This window comes from Protopterus annectens, chromosome 2.part0, assembly GCF_019279795.1.
Source record: "Protopterus annectens isolate FY-2018-M chromosome 2.part0, PAN1.0, whole genome shotgun sequence".
Lineage (NCBI taxonomy): Eukaryota > Metazoa > Chordata > Ceratodontiformes > Protopteridae > Protopterus > Protopterus annectens.
This window is the reverse complement of record NC_056728.1, coordinates 347193091-347211557: the sequence shown is the minus strand read 5'-3', so window position 1 is coordinate 347211557 and position 18467 is coordinate 347193091. Positions and strand designations below refer to the sequence as shown.

The following is an 18467-nucleotide window of genomic DNA, read 5'->3' as shown; positions in this document are numbered from 1 at the left end:
AGAAGTATTTTAATCTCCATTTAAAGTTGCAACTTAGCCTGGTAACTGCACTAAAGTCATGTTTACATCATTCAGTTTATAGTACAGTTCTGAAGATGGTGTCATGGTAATTGAATAGGTAATTGAATGATTATGCTCTGAGGTAAGCAAAACTAAGTAAATCACTCCATTTTTTTTATTACTTGTGTCTCCTAGCATTTCACAAATGACATTTAAGCTCAGTGTGGAAGAGTTCTTGTACACAGCATTCTCATTAGCATTTTATTCCATGAAATGGTAACTTTCTGAAATGTTACTTGTTTTACTAAAATCATTAAACAAATTACTGATTTATAGGCCTTTGACAAATGTATAACCAGATGTTCATTAACCTTGCACAGTTTTCTGACTTTTGGAAAGCTTTTGGTATGTTTTTTGGAGACATTACATCAGAGTTGGTACATTGATGGGTAGATGTTCATTGCCACTTGAGTGTAAATTAATTGGAAGATGTGTATTACAAGCTATTCCCAGTAGTTTCAATCTAAGCCAGAGGCATAGATGAATAAATCCCTGACTATGGCTTAAACAACCCAGGCTTCATTAGTGGTGAGTCCACTGGAGGAGCAAGTAATGAGATGTGTAAGACAAGGGGAAGGGAAGAATGAGGCAGCATAGTATGCTCACCTGTCAGTGGTAGAAAGGCTAGGGACTCTGTTCGGAGTAAGTGCTGTAGGTAGAATCCCTGGTAGAAACTGGAGATGACCAGAGCTGATTTGCGGTGGTCTTAAGTGGAAAGGAGGTGCATGTCTGTAGTTGATACCATTGATTTACCAGCCCTTGACTGCTTGGGCTTGAGCCTTGATAGCAGTGTGTTCACACCTGGCGAGATAAATGGGAGGCTTGATGGTCAACAAGAGGGATCATAACAAAAATCTCTATCAAATGTTCTCAATCTTTCATTTACCTTTCTGTCTGTTTCCTTACTGCTGCTGTCAGGGCTGCACTACTTATTTCATTGCATGTCCACTGTTAAATTTTAGTATGGTTTCTTGATTTTGACATTGAGAACAATTGGGTTACTTGCCAAACCACACAACCGGCCATGTGAAGCAGTGCATTCTTCTAGAAATATGTTACCATGGTCCCAAAGGTATTCGACTGCCATCAAGCTCATATGTTTAAAGTGGTAACAGATTCTGCTGGGTCACAACTAATTTTTTTTGTTTAATCTTCTCATAAAACGAGTCAGAACTGCTGCTACAGTGTGAAAGGACACAATGTTATGAAACATTGCTCTCCAAATTTAGCTGTAACCTAGCCTGAGTGGAATTTTGCACCACGTAACACCTACAGATTTCCTAGTTGGGACAGTATTCATCCAAGCTAAATTACTGGATGCTGTTTTGCAGCCTACTTGTAAAATGTATATACCTCAAAAGCCATGCAAGTTAAAACTATTCTGTGCATGCTCCTTTTCAGAATGGTGGTATGTCACCCAAATATAAACTAAGTAATTTTATAATATGTAAATTAGTTGTACAAACTGTTAATACCTTCCCTACCGATGTATAGACCTCGGGAGTCATTGTGACTCTCTTGTTCATGCAGATATGATCTTTAATTTGCTACACAGCAGTTTTGTAGATGTCACACCCATTTTTGAGATTAATACAGGTTGCAATTTATGTGCAGAAAAATATAAATGTATGCAGAACAGTGCTAGACATTGTATATGCTTTCTTTTAGCACCATGGGAGTGCCATATAAGCGTGTTAACAAATAGCATATATTCGTAATACTTACAGAAACTTACATTTTTCTGTGCTGACCACAGAAATATATTTTGTGCATAAATGCATGTTTTACTACTAAACAATTTTGTAATTAGTAGCAGGTGGCTTTAGGGTACTGTAAATATGCCCTTAGATGAGTGAGTGTGATGAGGAAATTCCCCGGCAACATGCTTCCATTTTGTGTTGTCAATTCCCGCAAGTAACAATGACTGGGGGGGGGGGTCGCACTTAAGTCTGTGACTCCGCAGCAAGCGAGACATCAAGCATCAGTGACAACTTTGCATCATTCTGTAAGCTTTCATTTTAAACCATGAAGTACCACATGTACTGTTAAAATTAACAAATATTAATAAATATGGTAGCGCTGTCGCCTCACAGTAAGACGCTGTCCGGTTCGAGATTCAGCTAGAGCGTCTTCTGCGTGGAGACCTGCATGAATGGGCGTCCCTTCGTTGAAGGTTGTGCGTTAGGGCTGGCAACTCAGCATGTAAAAATCAACTGCCAATCATTAGCAGACAGGAGTTCTGCTGTGGCGACCCCTAACCGGGAAAAGCCGAAAGACACAACATTAATAAATATGGTTCATGTTCGTAAGTTGGCATAAAAATAAACCATTTTCTTTTACTGACCTCTGTATTTGAGTCTGCAGACAGTTCTGACCTGCATGTTGATGTGTCCTGTGAAATGCCATTCTACCATACTACTATGTAGGCATTGCCTTTTTATATTTCTTGAATAAAAGTTGCAAGTATGGGTAAATGATATTTGTGCCAGTAAATATCCACAAAGCGGATGTTCTTCATTCCACATTGCTGCAGTCCTAACTATTGGGTAGTCCGCTGTCCAGTCGGCCCGAATACCAAAGTATATGGCTGACGTCGGTCAGGGCGCATTAGACTGACGTCAGTACGTCAGGGTACTAATGCGCATGACCGACGTCATATCCTCAGTCTTTTTTGCCGCATGGTCCGATGCAGAAGCAGTTTTGCGAGTGCAGGTTGGCGTTCTGAAAGTTTCTGAAGCCAGAGTTTCAGGCCGAATCAAAGTTGGCTAAGTACCCCGTTGGGGAATATTTTGGTTTTTTCTTGCCTCAGTATTTAACCGGATGTCAGAAAAAGTGAATAACTGTATTTCTTGTGGGAAACAGATACCTCATAGGGATTACCATACTTTGTGTATACCTTGTTTAGGGCCTGAGCACGACGTTGTTGGATGCCGCTCTTGTGCTAGATTTAACAAACGCACTATAAAGAGAAGGTTAGACTGTGCCAGGTTAGTGTTTGGGAAGCGTTGTAATTATAAAATGCCGTCGGATGCTCCGACGCCGGCTTCGGCTAAAAACCGCAAGGACAAAACAGCAAAGCCTAGAGTGGAAGAACCGACAGTCCCAGACGTCGGTTCTTTAGAGGGCTCAGTGGAGCCGGAGGTTTTGCCAGGTGTTTCTTTGGAGTCTCAGGGAGAGACTTTACTGTTACAGGATGTATCCTCAGGAAGTAGGCCAGGCTGAGGGGGCTTCTCAGGTGGCTGTTCTTCCCTCTCTTCCTAAGGTGGTCAGAGCCTCCCCTTCTGTTTCCAAGGCTGCTTTGAGGGGCAGGCCGAGTTTTGCTTCAGTGGGGGTTTCTCCTAGTGCTTCAGGGTCTTTGCCTAAGAAACATATGCTTAAAATGGCAGAGGATTTGATTACTACGATAAGGGGTTCTATGCCCCCTCCTGATAAGAGGCCTAGGGTGGAACCTGAGTTTGAGAGTTTTGAGCAATGCTCGGAGGCTTCTGAGTCTTCGGCTGAAGACTTGCAGGAATACCCTCCTTATTCTGATTCTGATGTGGATGATTCTACTCCTTCAGCTTCCCCTCCTGAGGATTTTTCTTTTTCAGAGACTCTGCATTCCATGAGGGAGCATTTTAAATGGGAAGGTCAAGATTTCTCTGATTCCAGGAAAAGGCTTAGGGAATTCTTGTTTTTACCCCAGCATAGGCCTTTAGCTATACCTCCTGTTTTGCATGTGGTGGAAGATGTTTTTGCAGAGGCTTCCCTGAATCCTGATTCTTTGCCTCCTGCCCCAGTTAAACCGGATAGGTATTATAGGGTGCCTGAAGCTCATAAGTATCTTTTTAAGAGTCCTAGGGCAGACCCGGAAACTGTCTGTCAGGGGCCTAAAGGTGTGAAGGCCTCAGTTGTTAAAAATCCTGTCCCTCCTGATAGAGGCAAGGGCTTTGGATAGATGGGGAAAGAAAGTGTATACTTCTTCCACTTTAGCCATGAGGGCGTTGAATTGTCAGTTTCACATGTTAAAATATCAGAATTATCTTCTTTCACAGTTGAAATCTAAGGTGGATGCTCTGGCGGAAGGTATTGAATGTAAAGAGTTGCAGGATTTAGTTCGTGTCTGAACAGGTGGGTAAACATTCCTTGCAATGTGGTTTTGATGCTGTGCAGGCCTCCTCCAGGGTGGCTGCCACTGGTTCTGTTCTTCGTAGGCACGCCTGGTTGAGAGATCAGAATTTAGCTGAGCATGTTAAGACACGGATTTTGGATGCTCCCTTGCAGTCTGATGTGTTGTTTGGTTCGCCTGTAGAAGCAGTTTTGAAGAAAATGGAGGACAAGGCTAAGTCTATGCAAACTGTTAAAGATTTCTTGCAGGTGCAGCCTCCGAAGTTTAGTAGAAATTGGCCTGCTAAGGGATGGACTTATCCTGCTTATGATTCCCAGTCTAGGGGTAGGTCTAGACGTGGTGGGGCAGAGCTCAGGGTTCTTTTAGGCCTAGGACAGGAGTTCCCTGCTCAGACTTCTGGTGAGGGCAGGGTCAGTCCTTTCGTAAGCAGACCCAATGACCTGCCTTTTCAGCTGCCAGTTCATTCTCGCCTGGCAGCACCGTTGGGAGGAAGACTGTCTCTTTTCAAAGAAAATTGGGATTTAATTACCCAAGACAGATGGGTTCTGGATATCATTCACCACGGTTACAGGTTTTATTTCCATACCTTGCCTCCTTTCAAAGGCATGCCAGACATTCCTCCTCTACAAAGACAAGAGGCTCACAAGCAAATTTCTCAGTTACTCCAAATAGGGGCCATTCAGCCGGTTCCTGTGCCAGAAAGGGGCCTAGGATTTTATTCTCGCCTGTTCCTAGTACCAAAGAAGGGGAACACGTGGAGACCAATTTTGGATTTATCTATCCTCAACACTTATCTGGACATTCCCAAGTTCAAAATGTTGACGTTACAACAGCTTTTACCTCTGCTGGGCAAAGATCACTGGATGGTAACTTTAGATCTCAAGGAAGCTTACCTCCATGTGCCTATAAGGCTAAGTTGCAGAAAGTATCTGCGTTTTCGAGCTGGAAATTCTCACTATCAGTTCTCTGCATTGCCCTTTGGCTTATCTACTGTGCCCAGAGTATTCACAAAGGTTCTGGCTCCAGTGATAGCTTACTTCAGGCTAAAAGGAATTCAAATCTATCCTTACTTGGACGATTGCCTGATTCTGGCTCAAGAAAAGGAAGACCTTCTACAGCATTTGGAATATGTGATAGCAGTGCTAAGATGCCTAGGGTATTCTGTGAACGAAATAAAGTCCAGTCTAGTACCCTCTCAAGACATGTGCTTTCTGGGTGTGAGACTGAATACAGCAGCCCAGATGGCCTTTTAACCCCGGACAAACAAAAGAATCTTTCCAGTTACTTCCATCAACTATCTCTTCAGTCCGGGCTGACTGCAAGGACAGTCCTTCAAGCCTTAGGGTTCATGGCATCTTGTATTCTGGTGCTTCCCAATGCCAAACTGCATATGAGGAAGCTACAATGGTATCTCAAAATGTATGGACACAGCACTGCCAGGATTTGGACACTGTCATTCAAATAATACCTTGCATTCAAAAGGAATTTTTGTGGTGGGCTCAGGAATGTCACCTAAACAAGGGACTCTCTGTGACCCGGCCAGAGGCGAGTCAAATTCTAACGACAGATGCCTCAGACATTGCTTGGGAGCTCATCTAAATGGAACGTGGATACAAGACAAGTGGCCTGCCAGACTACAGCATCTACATATCAACATGAAGGAGATGTTAGCAGTCCAGTTTGCATTAATGGCTTTCAAGGAGTTACTTCTTCCAGGGCAGGTGTTGATTCTAACAGACAACACAACTGTCATGTGGTACATCAACAAACAAGGGGAACACATTCTTACCCATTGTGCAGGCAAGCAATGATTTTATGGGAGACTGCGCTCAGCTTACAACTAACTCTTCAGGCAAGGTTTCTGCCGAGCACATAACTCCTTAGCAGATGTAGTAAGCAGTCAAATCATGGATCCCCACGTGTGGAAACTGGATCTTCATGTACTTCAAAGGTTGACAGTGTCCTGGGAACTCCAGACATAGATCTGTTCGCTTCTCCACTAAACCACCAGCTGCCAAAGTTTTGCACAAAGAGGTTTCATCACACAGCTTGGAAAGTGGATGCTCTTTCTTTCAGTTGGAAAAACCTTCATGTGTATGCGTTTCCACCTCTGCCTCTTCTTCCAAAGGTGCTTCTAAAGGTCAGACAAGACAAGCCAAGGATGATTTTAATAGCTCCAGATTGGCCTCGGCAGCACTGGTACCCATTACTGAGGAGTCTGATAAAGAAGCCTCCATGGCCTTTACCCTTGATTCCACATCTGTTGTCTCAGAAGGGCGGTCGTCTGCTAAATGTCAAGCTTCACTCTCTTCATCTAACAGCCTGGCATATTCTGTTTTGAAAGACAGCAGGTCTCAACTTCCTCAACAAGTTTTAAATGTGATTATGGAAGCCAGAAGACCTAGTACAAGGAAAGTGTACGCAGAAAAATGGAAGAGATTTTTATTTTGGACTGCAGTAAAGAATTTGGAGATTTCAGAGCCTAATTTGAGTGTGGCTCTTCAATATCTTACTGAGTTATTGGACAAAGGTTTGTCTTTCTCTTCCATTAAGATTCATGCTGCAGCAATTTCAGCTCACTATGATTGTGACCCACCATTGTTTTCACATCCTTTGTTCAAGCAATTTCTTAGAGGGCAAAGAATATAAGACCCCCGAGAGCTCCTACTCCTGCTTGGGATCTCAATTTTGTGTTGGAGAAACTTACTCTACAACCTTTTGAGCCTGCAGCTACTGCTGAACTGAAATACTTGTCATGGAAGACTGCTTTTTTGTTGGCCATTACTTCTGCAAGAAGGGTTTCTGAGTTACAGGCCCTTATGGCGGTTGAGCCTTTTTTGATTTTTCATAAGGATAGGGTATCGTTACGTACTAATCCTTCCTTTATGCCTAAAGTGGTTTCTAGTGTGGCTTTAAACCAAACTATTCATTTGCCTACGTTTTATGCAGATCCCCAAAATAAAGGGGAAAAGATTTTGCACACTTTAGATGTACACAGGCAATTGCGTTATTATTTGAGCAGGACTAAGGATTTTAGGCAGTCTCAGCAGTTGTTTGTTTCTTTTGCTTTGAGTTCTCAGGGCAAGCCTGTGTCAAAACAAACTATTTCTAGATGGATTGGGTGTTGCATTACATTTTGTTATTCCCATCATGGCAAGGAGATTCCAGCTGGGATTAGGCCTCATTCCACTAGGGCTACTGCCACTTCAACAGCATTTCTGAGGGGGTGGCAACTAAGGATATTTTGGAGGCAGCTACTTGGAGTTCAGTGCATACTTTCTCTAAGCATTATCACCTTCCTCTCTACTCTAAGTCTAGGGCTGGTTTTGCCACAGCTATTTTGCAGGGCATGTTGTCAGTTCCTGCTTCCTTATGATTTGCCAGCCTCCTTACCTCTGCTTTGGGATTCTACCCAATAGTTAGGACTGCAGCAATGTGGAATGAAGAACATAGTACAGTTTTGTACCTACCATAAATGTAGATGTTCGAGGATCCACATTGCTGCAGTCCAATTTACCTCCCTCCTTCCCTCTGTGTTTAGGGGTGGTTGTGTAGGTGAGGTTATATTCTGCTAATTTTGTATATTTTGTATATATATATATATTTTGGTGCAGGTATGTTGGGAGTTTTGGTTTTTGGCCTTATCTTTTCAGGGTCTTCTGACATCTGGGGCAAGAAAAGACTGAGGATATGACGTCGGTCATGCGCATTAGTACCCTGACGTACTGACGTCAGTCTAATGCGCCCTGACCGACGTCAGCCATATACTTTGGTATTCGGGCCGACTGGACAGCGGACTACCCAATAGTTAGGACTGCAGCAATGTGGATCCTCGAACATCTACATTTATGGTAGGTACAAAACTGTACTTTATAGCTGGGCAGCAAGCATGACTGACAAGTTTCCCAGTATTATGTAAACTTCCATTTGATACGGTAAATTACTACATTGACTCCTTGTAGGACAACTGTGGTGGTGGTGCTGCGGTAGCGTTGTCATCTCACAGTTAGACATTGCCCATTCGATTCTCAGAGCATCTTCTGTGTGGCGACATGCGTGAATGGGCGTTCCTTCGTTGAAGGTTGTGCGTTAGGCTCGGCAAGCCAGTACGTAAAAATCTACTGCCAATTATTAGCAGACCGGAGTTCCGCTGTGGCGACCCCTAACCGGGAAAAGTCGAAAGATGCACAAACTCCTTGTAGGACAGAGTACCAATACAGTCTTTACTGTTGCATATAGTCGTTTTTTTTAATGAAAACAAAAATAAATCGCAGTATCTCACTTGTGTGTCTGATTTGTTTCCCGGCATTCTAAACTTTTGTACTAACTAAGCCTATGAAACACTGTTCCACAGTGCTTCCAAGTGGACAGTGTAAGATATCAGCATAAATTATATTTATGCTCATCTTTATTTGTTAATAAAGAAACATTTGCAAAGTGGCAGTAAAAAAGCACCTATAAGAGTATGATTTTCCAGCATTCTTCATTTGATGCTGTGAAGCTGTTTATGAACTCCACCTGGTTCAGGTTACTATGATGTATATTAAAATGTTGAATGGAAACAAATCAGTGTCTCTCACAAGCAGATTTGGTCGGGAGCTATTGCTGAGCTGTATGTTTACTGGGCCTGTCAAATGCTGCTCAGCAATGCCTGCAAGTTGACAGTGTATAAGATATTTGTATAAATATTTTATAAGCATATGAATATTTTTTTGCCAAGCAATGTTAAATTGAAACTAATGGTATTTGGACACCAGCTGTCACTGACAAGTTCTAAACATTATGTAAGCTTCCATTTGACGGGATAGCCAAAGTGAGCACATCAGCAAACATGACTTTACAGAGCCATAACTTTGATATTATTGTGATGTAATGGTGCATTTTATAGTTTTCTCATTGAAAAAGAACTTTCCAAAAATGTCCAAAGTAAAGACCTCTAAACTGCATTCTTATCCTTCTCCACACATACAGTAGCGGTGCCAGTTTAACCCATGAAAAGTAGAAACACGTTTAACTGCTACGTATTTCAGCTCATTATTGTTGGATGAATGAATACTCTGCCCCCACCAAAAGCAAAAAACATACATATGTGCCAAACCATTGCAGCCACTTTGTGTTCACTTCAGATGGTAGACAGCATTTATATTTGTGCATCTGGTTACATACAGGCTCGCACACACTTGTCTGAAATATTTCCTGTTGGCGTGTGATGTATACAGTGCAACCCACTGTAACGTTACCAGCATGCATGCGTGTGCACACAAACTGCCATGCCCAGCCATGACTGTACATAATTCAAAGGTCTGGTTATGAGCAAATAAAACACACACTGACTGCAGTAATATATTTCTGGTCACTGCTGTCTGAAATACCCAGTGCAACTCGCCAATGGTTTCAGCAGCATAATACTTTTATTTCATGACTGAAAATGACAACATTTGTAGAAAGCCTGTTTGACTGCAATGGTGTGTTGCATGTCTGCCCTGCATTCACTGAATTCAATCCATAATTCTCAATCTCAAATAATGGGGGGGGGGGGGTAATAAATACCCATAATCAGTGGCACTTTGCTAGTTCTGTTTGCATTGGCATGCATTATCTGAAGAAAAACTTTGGAAATCGCTCATATGGTTTTTAGTTGGAGAATTCAATCCTTGACTATTTGCCAGGAAACTACAAGTTTTACTATGTTTCATCAAGGATACTGTGCATAATCAGGGACAGTTTGAGAGAGAGCTCTTTGTACAGACACAATACTGATAGCATGCTTTGTATGTCCGATTGAAAGCAAATGAATGAATTGTACATTTTACTTTGATTATTTTAAACAGGAGTACTTGGAACTTCGCTCCATACCGGTCACCTTCATTGCTCAAGAATTCCAGACAAAACCAAAAATGAGCACAAAGGCTCAAAATCAGGGAAACATTTTTAAATTTTACTTAATTCACTGAGTTACTAGAATGAGGTTTGCATCTACATGCATTTTTCCAAACAGCAAGTATACATCTGTAATGTCTGGTTTTGACTGTAATCTTTGATACTTTATTATAAAATCAAATTGAGAGAGACTGGACAAAAATGAATGTTCTGCAAAATCGGGAACAGATGAGCAATATTTTTGTGCCCTTTACTGCAAATTTGATTGTAAAACCTGTAGTCTAGGAACAAAGGGATTTGGATGATTGGCCCGCCAAAAGTAAACACCTTGCAGGCCATAAGCTGGATTGACTCTTCAGCAGTGAAAGTGGGCATCAGTGCTGCACTCCTGGAGTGTTCTCTGCGAAACAGCACAAATAGCTGTGCTGTGCCCAGGCGGATTAAGAAGTGGAACAAATGGATTTTATTGGAGAGAGATTGTAGATTTTTTTTTTTTTAAGCAGTGGGATCACCCATATCACAGTATGTTTGCATTTTAGTGCAGTGGAACAAAAGACTTGACAAAACAACCAGATGAGTATTTTCCTCTGGGTGCTACAGTGTGCCCTCTGACATTCCAAAGACTGGCATCTGGAGTGTTTCTCCCCAGGCCTCTGCTGAAAATGGGCTCTATCCCAGTTGGAAAACAAATGTTAAAATAACTGAATAAAATTTCTCAAATTCAGATTATTTTTTCCTATGGTAGGATCTGTGTTACTGTAAACACAAAAGGGCAGGACACCTAACAAACATCTGCTGGAGGTTCTGTGGGTATAAGAAAGAAGTACTTGGTGCTGTGTGTGCTGTTGGGGACTCATCACGCAAGTGATTGGCTGGAAATATGCACTTGTCAGAACAGTCTGCTGCAAAAGTGAAGCTTAAATGCAGGAGAGCTATATAAATTTAGACAGGATCTTGTTACCTGTAGTAAATGTCGTGTTTCGTAACTATATATAGTTAAAAGTGGTAATCTGCTGTTTATGTATTTTCTTCAACCTCCATGATATGCTGTGAAATGTGCACTCTGCTGAATGAGGGATATAATCATTCATCACCACTCTTATTACGTATTCAACTTTGCTGTAGATTATTGAAGCTACTTTCATTTATTCCATATTAGTTCTTCATATCTTAGCAACCATGCAACACTTGAAACAGGCAAACTATATTGTCCCTCAGGTTGATGAATTCCCCTAGAACTGTGAAGTAGCGTGAATACATATTTTTTAAACATGCTCCCACTTGCTGTATAGTTTGCTTAGCATTTGTAAAGGAAGGCATATGAGAGAGGAAGTGTTCTCATGATATGGCATGCTGAATGCAGTCAATGGATAGTGACTGACACTTGGATCAGCAGTTGAATTAATGTTCTACTCCTGCTGTTTCTTAGCTCAGTTATGACCAACTGCGGTGGTTGTTCACCATTAACTTTAAATTGTGCAAAACTGTTTAGTTGCGCTTCATGTTAAATGACTGCAGAATTATGAATGGCTTTAGCTCTTAGCATTTTAGTTTACTTCTGCGGAGGTGATACATAGCTTCCTGTTGTAATTTCTGTGTCCAGAATTGCATTGCAAAGGAAATTTGTAAACGGTATTTCAGGGTGTTGCACCCAAGTTATTGTTTATCCCAGTATACCTCCCTCTCCCTGCTTCTAAATATATTGCCTCTGAAGCTATTGGCCCTGGGAAAATGGAAATGTCAGAGACCTTGTTTTGCTTTGTGTAACTGCAGTTTTGGTAACCAGAATTAGTGGGGAAATGCACAGTGCATTTTCTTCATTTCCACCTTGTACAACTACAGTTATGCCAGACTGAAAAAAATTCAGAATACAAACAAAAGTAGCTGGCATTTGTATTTGACGATTGCAAAAGACTGTTCTGTTAACTTGTGTTAACTAGGAGCTGTAATATTATAGTTTGTGTTAAAGGTTTTGAAAATGGAACTGCGCCACAGTGCACAAAAGCTTACAGGAAGGAGGATTGGCAGTGTGCATAGCAAGCAATATTAGTGCCCACGTATGGTTGCTCTGAACTTTTTGAGAATTTCTCAAGATCAAGGAGTAAGACAGCCTGAATCCACTCTGTTCTGATTACACACTTTTTCCTATCTCCTGTACTTACACAGAGAGTGAGAGATGCATTATAATAAGTAGGTCTAAGAACAAGACATTTGGGTCTGACCATTATTGTGACTGTGTTTGAGTACTCCTTGAGGGAGATGGTTGAGAATTTAAGAGCAGCTTGAAAAATAAAATGGCAAAAACATCAGGGTGTGTAGTGGAATATTTTTAAGCCTGTTAATGATTTGCCCAGTATGTTGCAACAAGTGTGTGCAAATCCTGAAACTGCTTGTGAGCATTGTCACCATAGCCCACGCATTGAAATGCATTATTGGTATGTTTTGCACCACAATGGCCTAGGATGTGGGTGTCTTGACAATCCATGGCCATCCCTCTTGACTTTTGGTCTCAACTTACAAGCTGCTGTTATGTCATATGGACATTTTGTTGCTCTGCAGCCCTATCTTAGTATTTCTTTAACCTTCTTGTTTTGACCTGGTTTTAGTTCCTGTTAGGTGTCTCTTGTTGGTGAGTAGGATGCTCAACCAGCATGTAAAAGAAGGTGAAATTTTACTGATTAATCTCAAAGAAAGTGTTAAGTTTTGCAGCTTTGCAAAGTCCTACTTAGAACTGCATCCAAAAGGGTGACCAGATAAGTGGTTAATGTTATGTTTACTGTGCTTATTGCATTAGTGGGCTTTTCTGTGACAATGAGCAGCATTTTGTCTGCCTGGAATACTGAATTTTTAATGCTTCTGTCTCCAGGTTGTTGGCATAAGCTGCCTGATGAGAGAATAACTTCCACATTTTAGGTTTTGTCATAGTGGTATTTTGTATGCACAGACATTTCCTTTGTTTAAAAGATTTGTTAAGTAAGATGGAAGAGCATGTGAATAGAGCGAGACAAGAAATTTATGGTACATAGTAGTGAAGAAACTAAGATTTGTGAACTTGAAGTTTAGCCTGAATTTTACAAGTTGAAGCTGTAAAGGTTCTCCCATTCTGCAGATCCCTTTAATTTGTTTAATTGTGTATTTTTTCTTACATAGCCTGCTCAGCCCTCCAGCCATTCCTCTTGGTTACAGCATCCACATAGCCCCTGAACCCTTAGTTGCTCTTTGCAGGCTACCCCTTATATATAACCCTATCATTAAGTGGGCCCCTGATTACTCTGAGTCGACTTTGCGATAACAGGTTAGTCGTGCCTGGGGCAAAAGGCATCCTATAGGGAGATGTGGGGCTGGGAGCCTTCATGTGCACAGACTCAAATCCCTAGCTTGGTGGAGTGGAGATTGCAGTGATGTCATAATGTCCTTCCACTCCCCCCACCCCCTTCTTAGAATACTTGCCAGGACTCCTGGTCTCAGAGGTCAGAGAGGCAGTGGTTTTAGTCATTAGCTACGTTCTACTAGCTGAGGAGAGTCATTTAGGAAACTTTACTGATGTGTACCTGAAAGCTGGCAGTCCTGGCCCATATTTTGACCTTTTCATACACACAAACCATTTATAATACTGTCCTTATTCAGTAACTGTAAACACTACTGCTAAAATCAATCAAAATTTTAACTAAAATTTGAATGGTACTTCATTGTAATGCTCATGGTCCCCACTGCTGTGCTTGTAGACTCCATGGAGAATGTTAATAGATGAGTGTATTTGGTCTTATCCCTGAGTGTATTCCGATCCATGGTATGCTCTGTACTTTTCAGGGGGCATTGGAAGTGTAACCATGTTATGCCTCTGCTGTTTTTTTTTTTTTTTTTTTAGTTTTTTATTCTAATGAATGACTGTAGAAAGCACTAGAATGTGAGTTTTGTTTCAAAGGATTCTAAGGTGTTGCACAGAGATGGAATAATTGTAGACAGGTGCATAGCAGTTAACTTATCTACCTTTCACTGTTTTGTTGCAGGTAAGTTCAATTCAGAACCAGATGCAATCAAAAGGAGGATATGGAGGTGGTATGCCAGCAAATATGCAGATGCAGCTTGTCGATACAAAAGCAGGATAGTCCTTATAAACGACATACTTGGTGAGGACAGGTTCATGTAAGATTTTTATTTTATTAACTATGTCCTGGTGTGTGTATTAGCAGAGCTGAAATGTACATTATTCTGTATGGCTCATTGATTTCCTCATTTCTTTAAGTGAAATCTTGATTTTCTGCAAGAATTCATGCTTCAACAGAAGAAAAAGTAGACAGCAAAACTGCAGTGTCTTATGCATATAATTAACTATTCATCTTTAAAAATCCAGACCATTTGTCAAGTCTATAAGCTAAAAATGTCTGTCTTATCTTGCTCTGCTATCATAAACTGTATAGATCCTACATTACGATTTGTGTGCATGTCAGGAATGAGTCCATCCGTCATTAATATTGCTGCTTGCATGGTTCAGTTCAACTGTAGGACTGGACATCGTGGGTATGTTATCTAATCAAAAAGTGAATTCCACGAACTGCATCTACATCGAAAATGCTGTTCAGCGAATTTGATCTTGTGGGGGGCTGCTCCCCCCATACCCCACGCTAATTATATATACCAACTCCAAGATCGCACTACAGTGAGGAAAGGGCAAATTTTCTGATCTTCACTATACCGCGATCTCACTGTTTCGCTGAAGTGCATTTTTGATGTAGATGCAGTTCGCGGAGTTCACTTTTAGATTAGGTAATATAGACCCGGACAGTGTAGATGGCATGCCCTTTGACCTCAATAGAGCTATCTCTGTCTTTGGTTTGCTCTGTGTGTACTGATATTTACCAGTGGAATAAATAGCATCACAGAGTGTTGCCAAGTTCACAGTTGTTTCTGTGCTAAGAATATTAGACATTAGACAAAACGGTAACCTATTTTGCAATTAAGCTAGCACAGCTAGCGCCAGTGCAGTGTTCTTTTGTTTTAAGAATAGTAAGATGGCTTTTGTTTCCACCTAAATGAGCCATGTGGCTTAGGCCTGTAGGCAGCTGTAAGTCTTCAGATTTCTAGTGGTGGCATATTTTTCTTAGCTAGCACTATGGAAAAGAATGTCAGAATTCCTCAGAATTTTTAGAAGTGTGGCAAATGTGACCACAAGGTTTCAACCCGAACATGCGCAGGAACTTTGTGTTGTGTGCCTGTGGGTGGAACATCTGGATGCAGATTGTAATATTTGTCACAACTTCAACTCTAAATCTTTTGAATCAGAAATCAGTTAATATTGAAAGGCTTCCTTCCCACCAGTACCTGGAAAAAAAGGCCTGAGGATAAGGCAGCTAGGAATCTTGATGTCCACCCCCCCTCATCTATTGGAGTGTCCCAAGCAAGATTGGATCAGGGCTGTATCCTAGCACGAGAGCAGAATTTGACCTCTGTCCTACTTAGCCCTTCACCAAGGAGAAAATTGAGCAGCTTCTCCTTGGACCAAGAGTTATTGATGCCTTTGTCTGCATCTGTTGGCATCTATGATAAAATGGCCTAGTAAAGTGTGTAAGAGGGAGCTGTATTTACATAGAAGTATGCATACACCATTTTGTGTTAAAGAATGTAGGAAAATGTCAGATGGTACGTTCAAGGATTACAAGTAATTGTAATAATTCAGAAACTACTTTAAGCACATTTGAAGATAGTTTTAAAATGAGACTATATGAGGAGAAACTCTTAGAAGTGATGTAGTTTAGTTCCAAGAATAAGCAACCTGAACATCTGTATAATGGAAACAGTAACAACATTAAGTGATTAGAATTTTGAGAATGTAATGATAGGTTGCATGTTTCCACTCACTCACACCCAAGGTATGTGAGAGATGTGCAGTATTTTAAGAAGAAAGTGGAACATTGAGTTTAGACGGTAATAAGAATAGTAGGGGAGACACGCACAATAAAAAGAATTTAAAAGGTAACATAAAACTGTATATAGGGACTCTGAGTCAGGAAGAAAAGGAACACGAAAATATAGAAATTCTACTTATTGTAGATGTATTGATACTAGTGAACTCTGTATACACCACAGGACGTAAAGTTTTTTTAGGCATTATGCCAAAGTTCAACTTACCGTAACAGTAAGTTGAATTTACCATAGCAGTAAATGTTTGATCACTGCTACAGTAGCTTAAGCATACTGGTTATATCCTGCCAAGGATATAATTGCTGACCAGCTTCCAAATCTTCAGTGTACCTTCTTCGAGCCCAGCTGACTAAGAAGTTTGGGTGTAAAGGCCTTCAGAGCTTTTCTGCCAGCAGAAATAAGGGAAGCTGAGCCCTGAAAGGACTGTACTAGGAACAACAAAACAAATGTCCTCACCCTGGCATATAAAAAAAAAAAGCCCCAAAAACAAGGGGGATGGAGCAAGCAGCTATTGCAGCAGTGTTCGTTTGACCATTTACTGTTACAGTAAGTTTAACTTGTACAACTGTACTTTGTTCACTATATTGTTCACTGCTGCAGTAGCCTTGGCTGTATGGGTAGGTTACTGTAGCTAACTACATTTGGGAGGTGGAAGGAGAATGGTCTGGGAACCCCTGGACAATGGTCCTAGCAAAGCTTGATCTGGACCTAGAAAAGGAATCAAGCTTGTAGTGCTTTGTAAATGTACAGAGGACCAAGTAGCACCTTCTGGAATATTTCTAGAGTGCATCCCTTTCCAAGAAGATGTAGATAAAGCCAAGGCCATGGTAGAGAAGGCCTTGACTCTGTCTGGAATAGATTTGGTTATGGTGAGTGTAACAAAAAGGTAATAGCCTTAGACAGCCATTTGGAAATTGTCGGTTTTGCCACACTTTGTCCCTTGCCTTCACAAGAAATAATTGAGCTGAAGATCTGAGAGATGTAGGTCTGTCAAGATGGTACTGGAGTTATCTAGACATCCAGGATATGGAGTATCCTTTCTCCATCAATTATGGTCAGTAAAGAAAACTAGGAGATGGATAGTCTGCCTCCAAGTAAACTTGGATACCACTGTAGACATGAGATGAATTAATTCTCAGAGATGCTGTCCCTATGGAAAATGAGGTATATTGGACACACCATAAGAGCTTGCATCTGTGGTACCCTATTTGCATAGGTCAGAGCAAGCAGCGTCTTCCATGTTAAGAACCAAGTCAGCAAAATTAGTTTGTCCAAATGGAGCAAGGGATCTGAATTTTATTCATCAAAGTTACAGATGGCAGTGGAAGGAAATTCCTCTCTCCCAGGTCATTCCTCATCCTCCAGATCAGAATTTGGTTTCCACCTGTTCACCACATGCTGTCCCTAGGACTTGAAAGAGCCAGTTTCTCCTTCCCAATAGGGTAAGGGTTTTTATTCAAGGATGTTCCAAGTGCCAAACAGAGAAAATGCGTTGAGACCAATTGTGGATCTTCCTTTCCTAAATCCATTTCTGATGGTCTTATTTCAAAATAATGTCACTTCACAACCTGCTATCTCTTCTTCCTATTTTGTTTCCTGGTAACCCTAGATTTGTAAGATGCTCATCACAACCCTATTCATCCAGACTTCAGACATTTCTTAATGTGATCCAGACATACAAAACCCTCAGTTCTCTACCTTAACTTTTGTACTATCCACTGCACCAAGTGTATTCACAAAGTAGCTAGCTCCAGTTGTGTAGCTCATTGCAGATTACAGGGTATCCACATTTACATATTTAGATGACTTGTTTATCTTTGCAGAGCCTTTTTCAGTGTCGTGGGTGAGAGGTCAACTCAAGCCGGGGATTCGAAGAGAACAGTGAAAAGTCTTTTACTCCATCATACGGGATTGTGTTCCTGGGATTTCAACTAGACACGTCGGTTCAGAGAGCTTTTCGTCCACAGAATAAGGTTGTCCACTCAGACTTCAGACACTGCAAAGGAATAACTCAGGATTTTCGGTGTCATGGCATTCAGGATTCTCATGATACCCCTGGCAAGACTCCACATGAGAAAGTTACAGCGGTAGCTGAAATGTCTTTGGTCACAGTATGAACACCTTTTATCTTTTTGAATCCCAGTGCTGTTTTGTTTTTTTTTCTCCAGGAGAGATCTTTTGGTGGAAACTGATATCCTCAAGTCCAAGTCTCCTCCTCCAAAGCAGTCTGCCACCACAGACGCTTCGGACTTTGCTTGGATAGCAGTTTCAGAAGGGATAGAAGTGCAGGGGTGTGAGACACCATTGGCGCACAAATATCAAAGAGATGCACCCCTGTAGCAGACTAGCCATGTTAGCATATGATGTAGCTTCACAGCACAGTCTCTCTACAGCCATCCTACATTTTGTCAGAGCAAATGTGTGTTTTAGACGAGCTGAGCAGGGCCAATGCAGACCCTCACAAATGGAAACTAGATCAGGGGATCTTAAATTATCT

The 18467-nt window shown here is 41.3% G+C and overlaps 1 protein-coding gene across 3 annotated transcripts in view; it reads left to right on the top strand.

The window, feature by feature from the left end:
* CDC42SE2 (CDC42 small effector 2) overlaps positions 1-18467 on the top strand; it is a 288901-nt gene that overhangs the window by 255226 nt on the left and 15208 nt on the right. For 2 of the 3 annotated variants that reach the window (XM_044060814.1, XM_044060815.1), the window contains exon 4: positions 14059-14178. In XM_044060814.1, the coding sequence (XP_043916749.1) occupies positions 14059-14157 (99 nt within the window). In that variant the 3' untranslated portion in view covers positions 14158-14178. Of the gene's footprint in view, positions 1-14058; positions 14195-18467 lie in introns of all 3 variants that reach the window. The other variant, XM_044060816.1, reaches the window with a different exon arrangement.